Raw genomic sequence first — 15,546 nt, 5'->3', positions numbered from 1 at the left:
GTATATGTCCCCACTATTCATTTGCCGTTTGTCCCTTTATGTTTTTTGTGTGTGTGTGTACAGCCTGTGGATGCTTTATTTTCGTTGACCCAGCGGTCTGTAACGGTCTTTTCCCTTTCTTTTAGGAAGTATAACGGGCATATAGACAATAAGCCTATGACCATTCCCAAGGACATCGACCTCCAGCTGGAGACAAAATGTATTGCCGAAGTGGACACATTAGGTAAGAAGGATGTTGTTGTTTGTAAGTGAGGATTCTTCAAGCAGGCACCTCTGTTCTATTTGTCAACCTGTGTCTAAATGCGTGGCGTGCTGCTTGTTGATTGGTCAAGTCAAGCATTGCTGATCAGAACTTAAATCCAGACATTTAAGTGTGATACTGATATACGGTACCTAACCCTAGCCCTTGAGCACTGCACCTAACTGCACATTGCTCCAGGGACTGTAACCAATATCCTGTGCCTAAAATAATAAGTAAGTCGCTTTAGATAAAAGCTTCAGCTAAGTGTAGTGTAATGTAATGTAATGTAATGAAGTGCACTTTCATTGACTTGAAATCTTCAATCTTTGGACCAAAATCTAATTTTTATCAACACAAATCACTATATTCTTTTCTTCTTCCCCCCAGCACTTCATTATTTCCCAGAATTCCAGTGGCTGGTGGACTTCACGGTGGCTGCTACGGTGGTGTACCTCATCACCGAGCTCTACTTCTGCGTGGCAGAGCCCAGTGGCGAGATGAACATCAGTGTGGTGTGGTGCCTGCTGGTCCTGGCCTTTGTCATGTATCCTTCCCTACAAGAACGCTTATGCATGTCAACCCTTTGAGGAGTACCATCACAAATATGTGATTAGAATTTTGCCAAAATGTTCTCATTATGATGTCATAAGGACTTTGCAAGATTTTTAACGCTCACTTCTAAAGCCAGGCTCAAACTACACGACTCCAGATTGTGTCCGATTTTTGAAAAAAAAAAATATTTTTATGGGCTTTTTGGGCCTTTATTTCAGATAGGACAGTGAAGGTGCGACAGGAAGTGAGTGTGGAGAGAGATGGAGTAGGGTTGGAAAATGCACCACAGCACCCCCCTAGCGCGCTGCGCCACAGCACCCGCGTACAGAGTGTCCGATTTTGACGTCGGGGTGCACCACACACTAGAAGAGAATCGCAACTGTCAATCTTATCCCTGCTCGCAACCACAGAGACAATGCCCGACGGTCTATTTCCATTCGCAGATATCAGTGTTTGATTTCTACGATTTGCGATCGGCGACTCTTTGAGCTGCCAAAGTTCTATCTTAGAACGTTGGCCACGACAAGGAAATCTTGCCCGACAATCGCTTGCGATGGTCCTGGGGTAACGTTCCACCGATTGTCGTAAGGGGGATTTTCAGCTGAGAAGCCAGGCTCAAGGGAGCTGTAGAGTGTTTGAGTAAAATTCTAGAAGAACTGGGGGGAAATCCTTACCCCTCAAATGGTTAAGATTGTCATTCATGAAAGATTTCAGGCCCATTCATACCCCATGTGTGATCCTGAATATGGATACCGGTGAAGGGTTTTACATGTCCAGTTAAGGAAATCCAAATTCAGGGCCATCAATTTGTTTCATGCAAGACTGTTGTAGCAGAGAGTGTTGAGGGATGACCTAAAGATTTTGTGACCATAAGTAAGCAGGCGCACACACACTTAAGACAAGAATAGGATGTGCTTTTATGTGCGGTGGCAGTGTAAAAAAAAAGGTGGACACAGTACATCCGATCACATATTACATCTGCCATAAGTGACTTGGACTGTTGGTCTAGACACCATGTTCATATTGCACTCTGTTCCTTTAGCAGGTGCTTTGATGGCGTACCCTTTTTTTGCTTCAAATCCATACCATCCTATAAGGAGTCTCAGAGCGCTGAAGTCATGCATTCATGACTGAGAGAGAGAGAGAGAGAGAGAGAGAGAGAGAGAGAGAGAGAGAGGCTAGTGCCGATGTGCAGCTTGTCGATTCCACACGCCCACCCTCTCCGCTTCCGCCTGCCGATGCCTCCCGCCAAATCACACACATTAACCTCGACACAGTCCAGGCGGATCAATCTCGCTTCTCCTTGCAAACGTGCCCGGCCTTCCAGGAGAGCAGTCAACGGCGGCTGGACGCGATTGCCTGCCGAGTGAGAGGTTGGAAGCCCCAATTTTTTTACACAATTTTTTGCTGCCCCAGCCGACTGAATTTCCTGAGGAAAAGAGTGATCTGGGAGAATTAGGGAAGCGAAGGATGGATGGATGGATGGATGGAAGGAAGGAAGGAAGGAAGGAAGGAAGGTGAAGAGGCCAGGAAGGATTGTGAGGGTTTGCGGAGCATTGGAAGGTGTGCTTAAAAAATGGTGGCGCTGATAACACAAGCTCATGTCAATTTTATGACTTTTGAAATAAAATCTGTGTTTTAGAAGACAATGACTAAATTGTTGCTTCTGACCACAGCCAGAAATGGTAATACTTTTACAGCAAAGCATAAACTAATATAAAAAAGATTGAGGTGTCATGATGGTGTTTGGATGGACCCTTCTCTCGTCTGAGATCATGCAGAGCAGTAAAGCTAGTGAAAATATCTGTCAAGGTGAAGGGCATGCAAAATGTTAGTCAGTTCTCCAAACCAATTTTTCATTGGCCTTTTGAACATTTCTTTCTCCATTCAAGTCATTCAGAGAATCACTTGCTTCCCTGTATGAGATAAATATTCACTCTACGCAGCTATTCCCTTTGTCTACCTGGTTGTTCACAAGAATGTACCGCTCAAGAACTTGCCAATTGACAGTTGCCCTGAATGCGACTGCTCAAGAACGGTTGAATAATCGATAAAAAAAAGATGCTCGTTTTGACCTTCAGAGTTTGGTCCTTGATTTCTAGCAGGAATGCCACACTCAATGAAAATGGATTGGAAGGAGTGCATAAGACTCATTGGCCTGCTTTAATGATTGTCATTTGACACAATTTCCCAGCATTGAATTCCGCTTTGAAGCAACAAGTGCTGTTATTTTCCACTTAAGAAGCCAGGGACGGAGAACAGCACAATATCGTTGCGATAGCTAGGCCGTAATGGAATGCTCTTGTTGCCATGGTGATGTGTGGGTGTGCGAGCGTGTGTGAGCGTGAGTGAGTATTCAGCGGCCTCACATACATGCGTGCACTACTTGCACATGCAGACCTGTGCCAGCTTAATCGATGGTTGGCGCTGTAAGCCGGTGCTCCATCTATCTATCTGAGGTGGTTGGTCAAGGCTGACTACTGTAATAATGATACACTCATCACAAGGACATGGGAACGCTGTAGATGGGGAAATGTGTTACAGATCCTTGCTTTAACAAGTCGATGATGACGACATGCAGATTTTCATTAATGTTCATTATTGAAGCAGAGTTGGTTTGGACAGGAGCGAGGAACAAGTTAATCTGCTAATGGAATTTCCATACCACACAGAAACCAACTAAGCATGGAACATCCTAAGGATGTATTTATTCAAGTGAAAATCATTTCTGTATTTTTGCATCTCAATGGACACATAGAAACGGAAGATACTTTCCCCCTGCTTTTAGCTTAAATACAATATAATTGATTCACAATAGCCAAATCACAGAATATAGACTACATACCTGTATTGCGATGTGTCATATCCAAGAACAAGCTACCTGCCAACGTGGCTAATAAGACCAAATTTACTGCAAGCCACAGTCAGGTTTTACCAGGTGTCAACGTCAAGCCCTGATTATAACCGATACCCTGTACCCGTTTTCCCAGTTTATGTGATGTACAGTAGTGTGATGCTTGGTATGTACCCGTAAGCAGTCCTATTCCTCCTTGACGCTCCTACTCCAGTAAGATCCTGTTCTCGCTGACGGCTCACTACTTCAGGCTGGAGGAGGGCGGCGAGCGCTCCCTCTGCATCACCTTTGCCTTCTTCTTCTTTGTCAAGGCCATGGCCATCCTCATAGTCACGGAAAACTACCTGGAGTTTGGCCTGGAGACAGGTGAGGTGGACATGGTCCCACACGACACTGGACAACGCCGTCTCTCGAAAGTGTGGCTGCTGACCTCTTAGCAACTTAGTAGGTTGCCAATGGGAGATAGTATTGCAACCAACTAAGTCGCGAATTTTGTTAGCACAAGGGGCAAAGATGCTAACTTTGTTATCAACGATGCTGTCGAGAGCCGCATTCCTGCCTGACTTGCTGACTAAGACTTGATGGCTGGATTTCACATCTGAACAACATATATCATCATCTTTTAAAAAAATATCACATTCAAAACATTCCATAAACATTGAATAATTGAACATTTCTGCATATTACTTTTACTTATGAAAATAAAATCCTGTCTCATCTTGTATTATAGGGTTTGCCAATTTCTCAGAAAGTGCTGTGCAGTTTCTGGAGAACCAAGGGCTTCAGTCCCAGTAAGTGTTTGAGATGCGTGCGTGCGTGCGTGTTTCGAGTTGAGCGCATGATGTTGCATGCGTGCGTGCGTGTGTGTGTGTGTGTATGACGTAGTTGTGTGTGTGTGTGTGTGTGTGTGTGTGTGTGTGTGTGTGTGTGTGTGTGTGTGTGTGTGTGTGTGTGTGTGTGTGTGTGTGTGTGTGTGTGTGTGTGTGTGTGTGTGTGTGTGTGTGTGTGTGTGTGTGTGTGTGTAGTTGAGTGTATGATGTTTGTGTGTATGGAGTGAGGGGGGTGTTAGAGATGCACATAGAAGCGGTGCGGAGTGTTTAATGTATATTTAATGGCAACATTACAGGGCCTTTTGTGTGCGATGGCCGTATAGGCCTCCCTCCCGCTGTTTAAGCAGTGCTCTGCTCTTTTCCCCTCTACTCTGCCTTGTCACCCAGAGGCCCCATATCCAAGCTAACCTTCATCCCTCCGCCTTGTCCTTCTGCCCAGGGGCCCCATATCCAAGCTCACCTTTAAGCTGATACTGGCCCTCCTCTGCTCTCTGATTGGAGCGTTCCTCACCTTCCCCGGCCTGCGATTGGCCCAGATGCATCTGGACGCCCTCACGCTAACCACGGGCAAAGTCACGCAGTGAGTTTCCTCACCCTCCATTCTCTGTGAACACGAGTGTCTTAATTCCGTTTCTTTCATTTCTGCACGTGTCTGTCTCATTCTCTCTGTCTTTCCCCCCACTGTCTGTCTCTCTCTGTCACTTTCTCTCATTCATGGAAGTAGACTTGAGCACAAGTTGTGAAGTGTGCCTTTTCCAGTCCATTGTTGATCAACTTTTGGCAAGCATTTGGTTTGAATTTAGTCAAGTTCAAATCATGTTTGCTCCCTCTAAACCAGTGTTTCCCAACCTTTTTTGACTTGCGTACCCCCTAAGCCTTTTTGTTGTACCATGAGTACCCCCTATCCCATGCTCTCTATGTATATTCCTTTATCCCAGTATGACTATACTCCATTCAATTGTCATTATCACATTTTCCTGCGTACCCCCTGAGGTGTGCTCGCGTACCCCTAGTGGTACACGTACCCCTGGTTGGGAAACAATGCTCTAAACTCCCAACACTCAAGACTAATATTACAGTTTGTCCTGTAAGTTTCATCACCCAGGGGAACAGAAATGAACAGTTCTGATAGGCTGACAGGGTGTCCCTTATTCTCCGGTACCGCGACACCTATGCATTAGTTCTGGTAAAAAGAACTTTCATCACAATGTTCCATATCGCTGCGCTGTAGAATAATAAGGCAACCAAAGGGGATTGACGACTGAAAAGCAGTCATCTCCCCTTACAACGGAATTCTCGATCAAGCGTCCAACTTTGACGCGCATAAAATCCTCGTTCGGAATGCCGACAGTATTTAAGTGATAACGTTGTTGGAATCGTGTTATGAACTACCGAAAATTAAACAATCATACTGTCGGCATGCCAAATACTGTAAAGATTCTACATTAGACGCTTCCGAAAGAAGTGTCTAACTTGGTCGCTAGATTCTGGGGCAGTTGGCATGAGTCCTACAACTCAAAGTCAAAGATTCAAAAAATACCATTTACATGAATGAAGCATTAGACTACTACACCAACGCTCAACAGCTCTTTTGTAGATTGCAGCCTACAGAAAATAAGAATGTTAAAAAAACAATATAAACGGGAAATGTGGCAACTGGTTGATAAGCGGCATAGCTGCATTCGAGATGTCCCGGTATCAAGGGAAATTGGACTTCAGCTTAGCCATCAGGCTGTTCTTGTCCATTATTTCCCATGATATCGGGTCACCTCGTCGGCCGCTATCCTTAAGGTAAGAGTTTTGAGCGATGAGTACTAGCGCAGCTGAGAGCAGGCTCCTGTTTCAGGCCACGTCACTGCCACACACTCGTGGCATCAGGTGCTTGTTGGCCCCATAGAACACTCATTCATTCTGCTTACGAAGGCAGTGTGAGTTTGTATGCGAGTGTGTGTGACTGTGCGCATGTTCATGAGTGTGCATTAAAAGTGCATATCTGTGCACTTGTGTGCATGCATGCAGGTGTGTGTGTGCGTGCGTGTGTTTGTGTGTGCGAATGTATACGCGCGCGTGTGTATGAGCGTGTGTGTATGCGCACGCGTGTGTGTGTATGCGCGCACGTGCGCGTGTGTGTGTATGCGCGCACGTGCGCGTGTGTGTGTATGCGCCCGTGCGTGTGTGTGTGTATGCGCGCGCGCGTGTGTGTGTGTGTATGTGCGTGTGTGTGTGTGCGTGGCGTGCGCGCATGTGTGTGTGTGTGTGTGTCTATGAGGATGGTGTATAGGGGGCAAGAAAGGGTCTTGGCTGTTATATAGTGTCAGCGTTGTCGTCCTGCAGCAGCACAGCTAATCCACTTTGCTCCTACCCAGCCCCACCCCCATGACCAACACCACCCCACCCCCATGACCAACACCTCTCCCCACACCTTGTTCTTGGCAACACACACACACGCACGCCCTCTCTCTCTCTCTATCTCTCGCTCTCTCTCTTTCTCTCGCTCTTTCTCTCTCTCTCTCTCTTTCTCTCTCTCTTTCTCTTTCTCTCTCTCTCTCTCTCTCTCTCTCTCTCTCTCTGCCCCCCCCCTCGCTCTCTCTCTCTCTCTCTCTCTCTCTCTCTCTCTCTCTCTCTCTCTCTCTCTCTCTCTCTCTCTCTCTCTCTTTATCTCTTTATCTCTCGCTCTCTCACTGCCACTTCGCCTTTCCATCCTCTGAAGGGAAACCCAGAGCTGTACACTAGCTTTGCTTACTTACACCAGTTGCCAACCCAGAGACCACACACACACACACACACACACCTGATCGATGCCATATATTTTCCACCTTAACCCACTATCTTTAAAAAAAAATGTTTTTGTTAACTGTATTTGTGAAGTTTGCCACTGTCTTTTTCTCCCCAGAAATGTTATTCAGACAGAAAATGAACACTGTCAGAAGCTATGTGATGTTTTGATGCCTTTTGAAAAGTGTATATGTGTTATGCGTGTATGCTTACATTTCAGTGATGGTGTGTAAATTCTCTCTCTCTCTCTCTCTCTCTCTCTCTCTCTCTCTCTCTCTCTCTCTCTGCGTCCCTCTGTCCCTCCCTCCTTCTCTCAGGACGTTCCTGCATATCAACTTCTTGGCCCCTCTGATCATGGTTCTGCTGTGGGTGAAGCCGCTGACCAAGGACTATATCATGAACCCCACCCTGGGGAAGGAGGAGAGCGTGCCTTTGTAAGTTCACCTCCTGCCCTCCCCCTCTCCATCCATCCATCCATCCATCCATCCATCCATCCATCCATCCATCCATCCATCCATCCATCCATCCATCCATCCATCCATCCATCCCAACGTCTGCTCTGTCAACTCCTCTGTCCTCAGCAGTGACCTTCAGGAGTGTACTATTCAAGCCAGTTCAGTTGTTGGGAACTAGGTTTTTTTTTTAATTATTATTATTATTTATTTTATTTTATTTTGAAGATGGTTTGTCTATCCACGGCAGTTCGTCCATGGCTCCATTAGCTATAAGTAAAAACTGTCCAGTTGCCTTCACCTAATCTCTTTTGACTTTATATGGCCTAGCCTTCCTTCTCTCCTTACCACTTCTCTCTCTCTATATACATATATATATTTATTTATATATATTCTACTAACTGTCTCCCCGTGACTGTCTCCTCCTCTTCTCCAACCAAGAGAGCCCCCCCACACATTTGTTCACATTTGCAGCATTTACTTGCAACGTTTCCATCTATTGACCCTCTTCAAGCAAGGGCTACCACTACTATATTGATTACTGAAAGGAAATTAAAAAGTCTCTTTCTTTCTTTCTTTCTTTCTTTCTTTCTTTCTTTCTTTCTTTCTTTCTTTCTTTCTTTCTTTCTTTCTTTCTTTCTTTCTTTCTTTCTTTCTTTCTTTCTTTCTTTCTTTCTTTCTCTCTCTCTCTCTCTCTCTCTCTCTCTCTCTCTCTCTCTCTCTCTCTCTCTCTCATATCAGGATGAGTGAGGCGACGTTTGACACGTTGCGCCTGTGGCTGATCCTGCTGCTGTGTGCGCTGCGCCTGGCCATGATGCGGCACCACCTGCAGGCCTACCTCAACCTGGCCAAGAAGGCCGTGGACACCATGAAGAAGGAGGCCGGCCGCATCAGCACCGTGGACCTGCAGAAGATGGTGAGGGAGGGGGACACGAGCACACACACACACACACACACACACACACACACACACACACACACACACACACACACACTCAGTGTCTCATCATTCAAACCCACTTGCATGCACACACACACACACACACACACACACACACACACACACACACACACACACACACACACACACACACACACACACACACACACACACACACACACACACACACACTGTTTTGCAGACATACTCATAGGAAGAGTATACACACCACACCACACCAGACATGCACGTCCACTTGCTAGCGCTACTCTGTGGGAGTGGAGACATGGGGGTGTGTATCTCCATACAAATCCTGTGTGTCTCTCCATACGGTCAGCTCATTCTTACAGCGCCCATTCACAAATGCCTTTTTATCATTCACACTGGTGCATGGGGGACTGGTGTTCACGGATGGACCACTATGGCAAGAGAGGGGAGTCAGAGTTGAGAAAAGTGGAGTTGTGTCTGTGTGTGTCTGTGTCTGTGTTGGAGGGAGTGAGTGTTTGAGCGTGTCAAAGTGTAGTGATGTGTAGACTTACAGCCACGAATGCATGATTAGGACATATTGACTATGTAAGCCCCGTAACACAGTCCAGCCTGCTTGCTTTCCTCCTCTCCTCTCCTCTCCTCTCCTCTCCTCTCCTCTCCTCTCCTCTCCTCTCCTCTCCTCTCCTCTCCTCTCCTCTAATCTCCTCTCCTCTCCTCCCTTCCCCCCTCCTCCTCTCCTCTCCTCTCCTCTCCTCTCCTCTCCTCTCCTCTCCTCTGCCAGGCGGCCATAGCAGGGAAATGAGGCACCCATTTGGGCTCACTGCCTCTGGAGAGATCAAAAACAACCACTCTAAACCACCACCACCACCCCCCTCATACACACGCATATGATTCTCTCTCTCTCTCTCTCTCTCTCTCTCTCTCTCTCTCTCTCTCTCTCTCTCTCTCTCTCTCTCTCTCTCTCTCACACACACACCATGATTCGTAGTCCCTCTGCTCCGTCGTCCCCCCTGCTTAGCGTCTGAGTGAGAAGGGAAGACGAGGCCGTTTGATGTGCCAAGTCCCTAAGTGAGGTTCGCAAATGGATGCTCCTCTCCTCTCCTCTCCTCTCCTCTCTCTCTCTCTCTCTGCCCTGATGGCCCTTCGCAGGCGAAGCCGCCGTGGCCGCCTGTCTGAATGCTTGCTTTTCTCCTCCGTCAAGCTCCCCACTTTCCCTGTCTCTGTCACTCTCTCCTCTCCTCTTCTGTCTCGCTCTCTCACTCACTGTCCTTCTCGCTGTTGTTGGCTCTCTCGCTCTCTCTCTCTCTCTCTCTCTCTCTCTCTCTCTCTCTCTCTCTCTCTCTCTCTCTCTCTCTCTCTCGCTGTCTCGCTCGCTCACTCTCGCTACATTACAGTACATTTACTGCTCTTTGTCTTTTTGCAGTGATCTTGTGGTATTGCGTATTATACTCTTTCATGGCTATTTTTGAAGAATCCATTTTAGTGTAATTTTTCTACATCTCAATTTTTGTGCTGCTATGCCATACTGACCTCTTTACCCCCCGCCCAACACACACACACACACACACACAAATCAGAAACGTATCTCTCTCTCTCTCTCTCTCTCTCTCTCTCTCTCTCTCCGTCTGTGTCTCTCTCTGACTCTTTGTACTGTATGTCTCTGTGGCCTCTCCTAAGCACCTCTCTTGTTGTCTTGTGTTGTGTTGTTGTATTGTGTTGTGTGCAGGTGGCGCGGGTCTTCTACTACCTATGTGTTATTGCACTCCAGTACGTGGCACCGCTCGTCATGCTACTGCACACTACTCTGCTGCTAAAAACTTTAGGTGAGTCCACTGGATGAATCGATGATTGACGGAAGAGTGTGTGTGTGTGTGTGTGTGTGTGTGTGTGTGTGTGTGTGTGTGTGTGTGTGTGTGTGTGTGTGTGTGTGTGTGTGTGTGTGTGTGTGTGTGTGTGTGTGTGTGTGTGTGTGTGTGTGTGTGTGTGTGTGTGTGTGTGTGTGTGTGTGCGCACGCACTTCGGCTCAAAGGCCTGGAGCCTGGGGTTCACGCTCACTCACCTGAAGAGAGTCGAAGTTTGGACTTTTCCTCAGCATCTTTCAAGGATGAAGGCATCCGTGTCGATAAATGTCCATCACTGCCATGAGGGATGATGTTTTTTTTTTATAGTGCATGTCTGTTTGTTTGTGTGACAAGTATGATTTGATTCCTAAAGCATCCTTATAGTTATCAATATTGTCAGTTTATTTTTTTTATTTCTCTTATTTTTCTGATGCCATCCCTCCATCAATCCCTTCGTCTCCACCTCTCTCTCCTCTGTTCTCCTCCTGTGTATATGTTTTCATGTTTTATATCATTTATACATCCCTTCCAGTACATTTAGATTTACCCATTGTTTGTCTTTTTGCAGTGATCTTGTGGTATTTCGTATTTTAGTCTTTCGTGGCTATATTCGTAGAAGTATAGTTTTTCTACATCTCCATATGTGTACTGCCATATACTGACCTCTTTACACACACACACACACACACCAGGAACTCATCTCTCTCTCTCTGATATGACCCACAGGCGGTCACTCATGGTGGGTGTACCCCGAAGAGGACCAGCCTTGCCCTTTCGATGGTATTAACTCTGAGTCAGCCTCTGTGGTAACAACAGAAGCGCCATCGCTGGCCTCCACCACCACCACCAGCAGCCCAGGGACCACGGCGGCGTCGGTGGCCCAGCTGTCGGTGGCCCTGGGCGGACTGCGGACGGTCTTCAGCCCCCTTCTGTTCCGCGGCCTGCTCTCCTTCCTCACCTGGTGGGTGGCCGCCTGCCTCTTCTCCACCTCCCTCTTCGGCCTCTTCTACCACCAGTACCTGATGGCTGCATAGCGTAGCACCCAGGGAGGGGGGGCTCCACGTCTCGGCTCCCGGGTCCGAACCAACCCGACTGGAGTGGACTGGGACTGGGCCGGGAACTGGACTTGGACTGGACTGGACGTGCCCTGGAGGCTGGAAGGGAAGGGAGTGTTGAGAGGAAGAGGAGTTTTTTTCCGAGCCGTGTTGGACGGACTCTGGATTCACTCTCTTCTACTACTCATTTTTCACTCCTGGTACTACCCCCCTTCCCTTCCCTTTTTCTCACCATGTCATCATATCAGCCCAGCTCTTCTACGATGTGCTTCCTCCACTGACTCTTAGTTTGTTTGTTTGTTGTTTTTAAAGTCGATTTCCAGTTGTGACTTAACGCGTCACAAAGAAAACAGGACTTGCTTATATTATATTGACTATAATATCGTTTCTCAATCGTCATGACGGTAACCGGCGAAGTAATAACCGTAACAGTAATAATTGTTAACAACTGGAGAATCCGCCAGAGAGGATATTTATGGATTGATAATGGCCTTCAGGGCAATTTGGCGGAAGTTTTCTGAGGACTCGCTGATTGGTGGAGAAGGCTGAGGAGGAACTGAAGAGGAGGGGGAACTGAAGTTCAGGGCTAAAGGGACACTCCAGAAATAATAATGTGCATGAGGTTTTAATTTGCGCGGGGGGGATCTTTTGGCAGGAGCACCCAGATGGAGGCCCCACATTGGCATTGCCTCATTATTAAAAACAATATTTATATTCTTTTTCAAATGTGGACAATGAAGAGGTTTTTTTAATCATTTTTTTGTAAATTGTTTTTGTCCATTGTAGATAGTCGATTAGATTGGAATGGAATGAGCAGATAACAGGAAGTTGTTTCTTATAGGTCATAGTCAGAAGCTCCGCCCCACTTCGGTTTGCCTGATGGGAGAAGGGAGCTTTTGGATAAGTGACTGAATAGGCGTTTGCGTGTGCATGGGTGTACGTACGGCTGAGAATTAATTTGCAGAATGTGTGTGCCTTCATTGAGCATCAAGCTGTGTGTGCGTGTGCGTGTGCGTGTGTGTGTGTGTGAGTGTGAGAGAGAGAGAAAAAGACTGACTGTTGGTTGGTGTATGTGTGTGTGAGAGAGAGAGACTGTTGGTTGCTGTGTGTGTGTGTGTGTGTGTGTGTGTGTGTGTGTGTGTGTGTGTGTGTGTGTGTGTGTGTGTGTGTGTGTACATACATTGCTGTGAAAATAAAGTCAGAGTTTGTACGCCCTCGGGCTGCAAGTAACTCCTGCTGTTTTCGGGGAGTGGAGAAGCAAAAAAAAGGGCATTTTGATCAATGAAATTGGCATGTAGAGCTGCACTGCAAACATACTACGTATTAAAGAGATGTGTTTTTTTCTCTTTCTTTTTTTTTGAGAGTCTTTTTCTCTTTTTGTTTCTGATCCACATCCCGGCTCTCAGGCGGAGCCGTTTCTGCTTCTCTGAATGCGGTACCCGCAAAGAGCCTAGTAGCCCACAGTGTGTGTGTGAGCGTGTGTGTGAGCGTGCGTGTGTGTGAGCGTGCGTGTGTGTGAGCGTGCGTGTGTGAGAGCATGAGTGTGTGTGTGAGCATGAGTGTGTGTGTGAGCGTGAGTGTGTGTGTGAGTGTGAGTGTGTGTGTGTGAGAGCATGAGTGTGTGTGTGTGAGTCTGTCTGTCTCTCCGTCAGCACGTCGGTCATTAAGTGTAGCCTTCAGCTTAGGTGAAATGATGTGTTTTGTGGGTTGCATTGGGAGCTTGTGGTTGAGCTGAGTCTTGTTGAGTCTTACCTGCTGTGCTGATACAGTGTCTTAACCTTTAGCAAAGGTGCCAATAAGCAACAAGTCCACTGAAGGTGATCAGGATCAGCAAACTCCCGTCAGTCACCTGATGTGAGGAAGTGGGCTTTAGTTCAGCATCACACAGTCACAGGAAGATCAGGGGCACTTCAAGTGTGTGTGGGTGTGTGTGTGTGTCTTCTTCCATCTTTGTTCTCGTGTGTGTGTGTGTGTGTGTGTGTGTGTGTGTGTGTGTGTGTGTGTGTGTGTGTGTGTGTGTGTGTGTGTGTGTGTGTGTGTGTGTGTGTGTGTGTGTTCCATCCATCTCCATTCCTGTGTGTGGTGTGTGTGTGTGTGTGTGTGTGTGTGTGTGTGTGTGTGTGTGTTTAAGGCACATGTCATTAATTAAAGCAGGCAGCCCATACTGGGTGTTGAGCGGTGTTTTTTAACCCTTTCATTTCATTTCATTTCGGTAGAACGACCGGATGCAAAATAGGCGGAACGGTTATGTTGTTACAATCATATCAGATGACTGATGTATCGTCTTATTTTGTTCTTTCGTTGATTTTAGCTGAAACGTTTTTAAAATGTATTTGAACTCTTTCGTTTGAAAGGGTTTGGGAAAGTCTTATCCTCGCTCTCTTTCAAAGACTGAAGAGGAAGCACACACTATGAATGTAATGATCCTGCCTATTTTGTTTCTTTTAAATATTAATTTCTATCTGTAACAATGTTTTTTTTAATTACATGTGAATCAATTGATTAACAGGGATAATGAAAGAATATCCCACAACCTGACCTTGGGTTTGACCTGTACAACAAATGGTTCTCACCAGTCTGACTGGACATTTTGTCACCTACGTCAACTAACTACTGATTTGCCTGATGCAGGGGAAAGTAAACAAAAAACCCCACTGAAACCAACACGGTGTAGAAGCATGCCTTGACTTTTGAGTCCCAATGCAGAATGTCAGTATTGAAGGAAAACTCTGTTGTGTACCCAGGCCTCCTTGGGTCTGTTTTTTGTTTTTAGAGCAATTCAGGTTTGTCTTGACTTTTTTCGTTGTATGTTGGCATGCAAATCAACTCAACAATTTTCCCGTGTCCGAAGTTTCCGTTAAAAAAATCTCTTGTACTGGTCTGGGTGCTCAAACATCAACCGTGTTCATGGTGACTTTGAAGCCACTGTTGGTCACAAATCAGGTCACTACCGTATTCCACGTATTATACCTATCCCCCTCTTCCATGAAGGAAAGAAAAGAAAATACTAATGTCCTTATTTTCAAAAATTGATTTTATTTTTTAAAAATTGCTATAAACATATGCATCTATACGTTTCTAACCCAAATGCCAAATAATATTCTGAAACGGTGTCTTTTGTTTAAGCCACTAGGGTTCCTTCTTGATTTGTTTGTCTCCATTTTCTTTTTGTTCACATCAAAGACAAATCAGCTGTACATTAGAATCATTTCCTTTCTTGTTTTTATTTCTTCCCCATTGAGGGTTTTTTTATTTTCTTTTTTTAGTTTTGAAAAAGCCTAAAAAGAAAACTTTTTACAATCCATCAGCCTTGGCGGCTTTGTTTGTCTTACTTGAGTGTGTTTTTATTTCCATGTTGATGTTGATGTTTCTCTGTATTTATTACACCCCTGTTTAGTTTGTTTTAATAAATGACTATTAAGAAAAACAAACATGTGTTTTGTCGATTTTGATTTGGACATAATACCTCACCACAGTGACATTTGACATACCATATGTTCATGACAAAGGAAGCAAAATACACACACACACACACACACACACACACACACACACACACACACACACACACTCTTATTGTAACTGTACAAAACCGTTACTAAAATTTGCAGTTCAATGCAACACAATGTAAAGATAACATTTAAAATCTGCATTACACTAAAGCAACATGTTACTCAGAATTGTCACTTCAAAGCCGAAACTGTACCATCTCTGAAAGTTAGCTCATTTTACACCTCCCCTTCAGCTAAATAATTGAATTTTACCTTTCTCCTGTACTTTCCTTCGTTCGCTTAGTCTGGTAATGCAGCTTTTAGCTACAAATTAGCAATTATCAGTGAATCGTATGGGTACAGCTAGCTTGGAGGTTAAGTTTGCACGGCCATACTCTGAGAATATACAGGAGAAAGGTAAAATGAGGTGTAAAGTGATCTTCTTTCCAGAAATGGTGCGGTATCTCTAATGATTAAGGCTCAAAAAAGGTGAGAGTTGATAAACTGGAGGTACATAAGCTCATTGC

At 45.6% G+C, this 15,546-nt stretch overlaps 1 protein-coding gene across 1 annotated transcript in view; it reads left to right on the top strand.

The window, feature by feature from the left end:
• tmem161b (transmembrane protein 161B) overlaps nt 1–14,959 on the top strand; it is a 28,319-nt gene extending 13,360 nt beyond the window's left edge. Inside the window, exons 4-12 of the mRNA XM_063195270.1 lie at nt 126–223; nt 629–785; nt 3,862–4,013; nt 4,378–4,438; nt 4,917–5,057; nt 7,570–7,686; nt 8,446–8,620; nt 10,359–10,455; nt 11,200–14,959. Coding sequence (XP_063051340.1) covers nt 126–223; nt 629–785; nt 3,862–4,013; nt 4,378–4,438; nt 4,917–5,057; nt 7,570–7,686; nt 8,446–8,620; nt 10,359–10,455; nt 11,200–11,507 — 1,306 coding nt within the window. The 3' untranslated portion in view covers nt 11,508–14,959. The remainder of the gene's footprint in view (nt 1–125; nt 224–628; nt 786–3,861; nt 4,014–4,377; nt 4,439–4,916; nt 5,058–7,569; nt 7,687–8,445; nt 8,621–10,358; nt 10,456–11,199) is intronic.
• Nucleotides 14,960–15,546: the final 587 nt, after the last annotated feature.

This window comes from Engraulis encrasicolus, chromosome 3 (genome assembly GCF_034702125.1).
Source record: "Engraulis encrasicolus isolate BLACKSEA-1 chromosome 3, IST_EnEncr_1.0, whole genome shotgun sequence".
NCBI classification, from domain to species: domain Eukaryota; kingdom Metazoa; phylum Chordata; class Actinopteri; order Clupeiformes; family Engraulidae; genus Engraulis; species Engraulis encrasicolus.
Note: the sequence above shows the minus strand (reverse complement) of the source record. Positions and strands in the feature narration are given on the sequence as shown.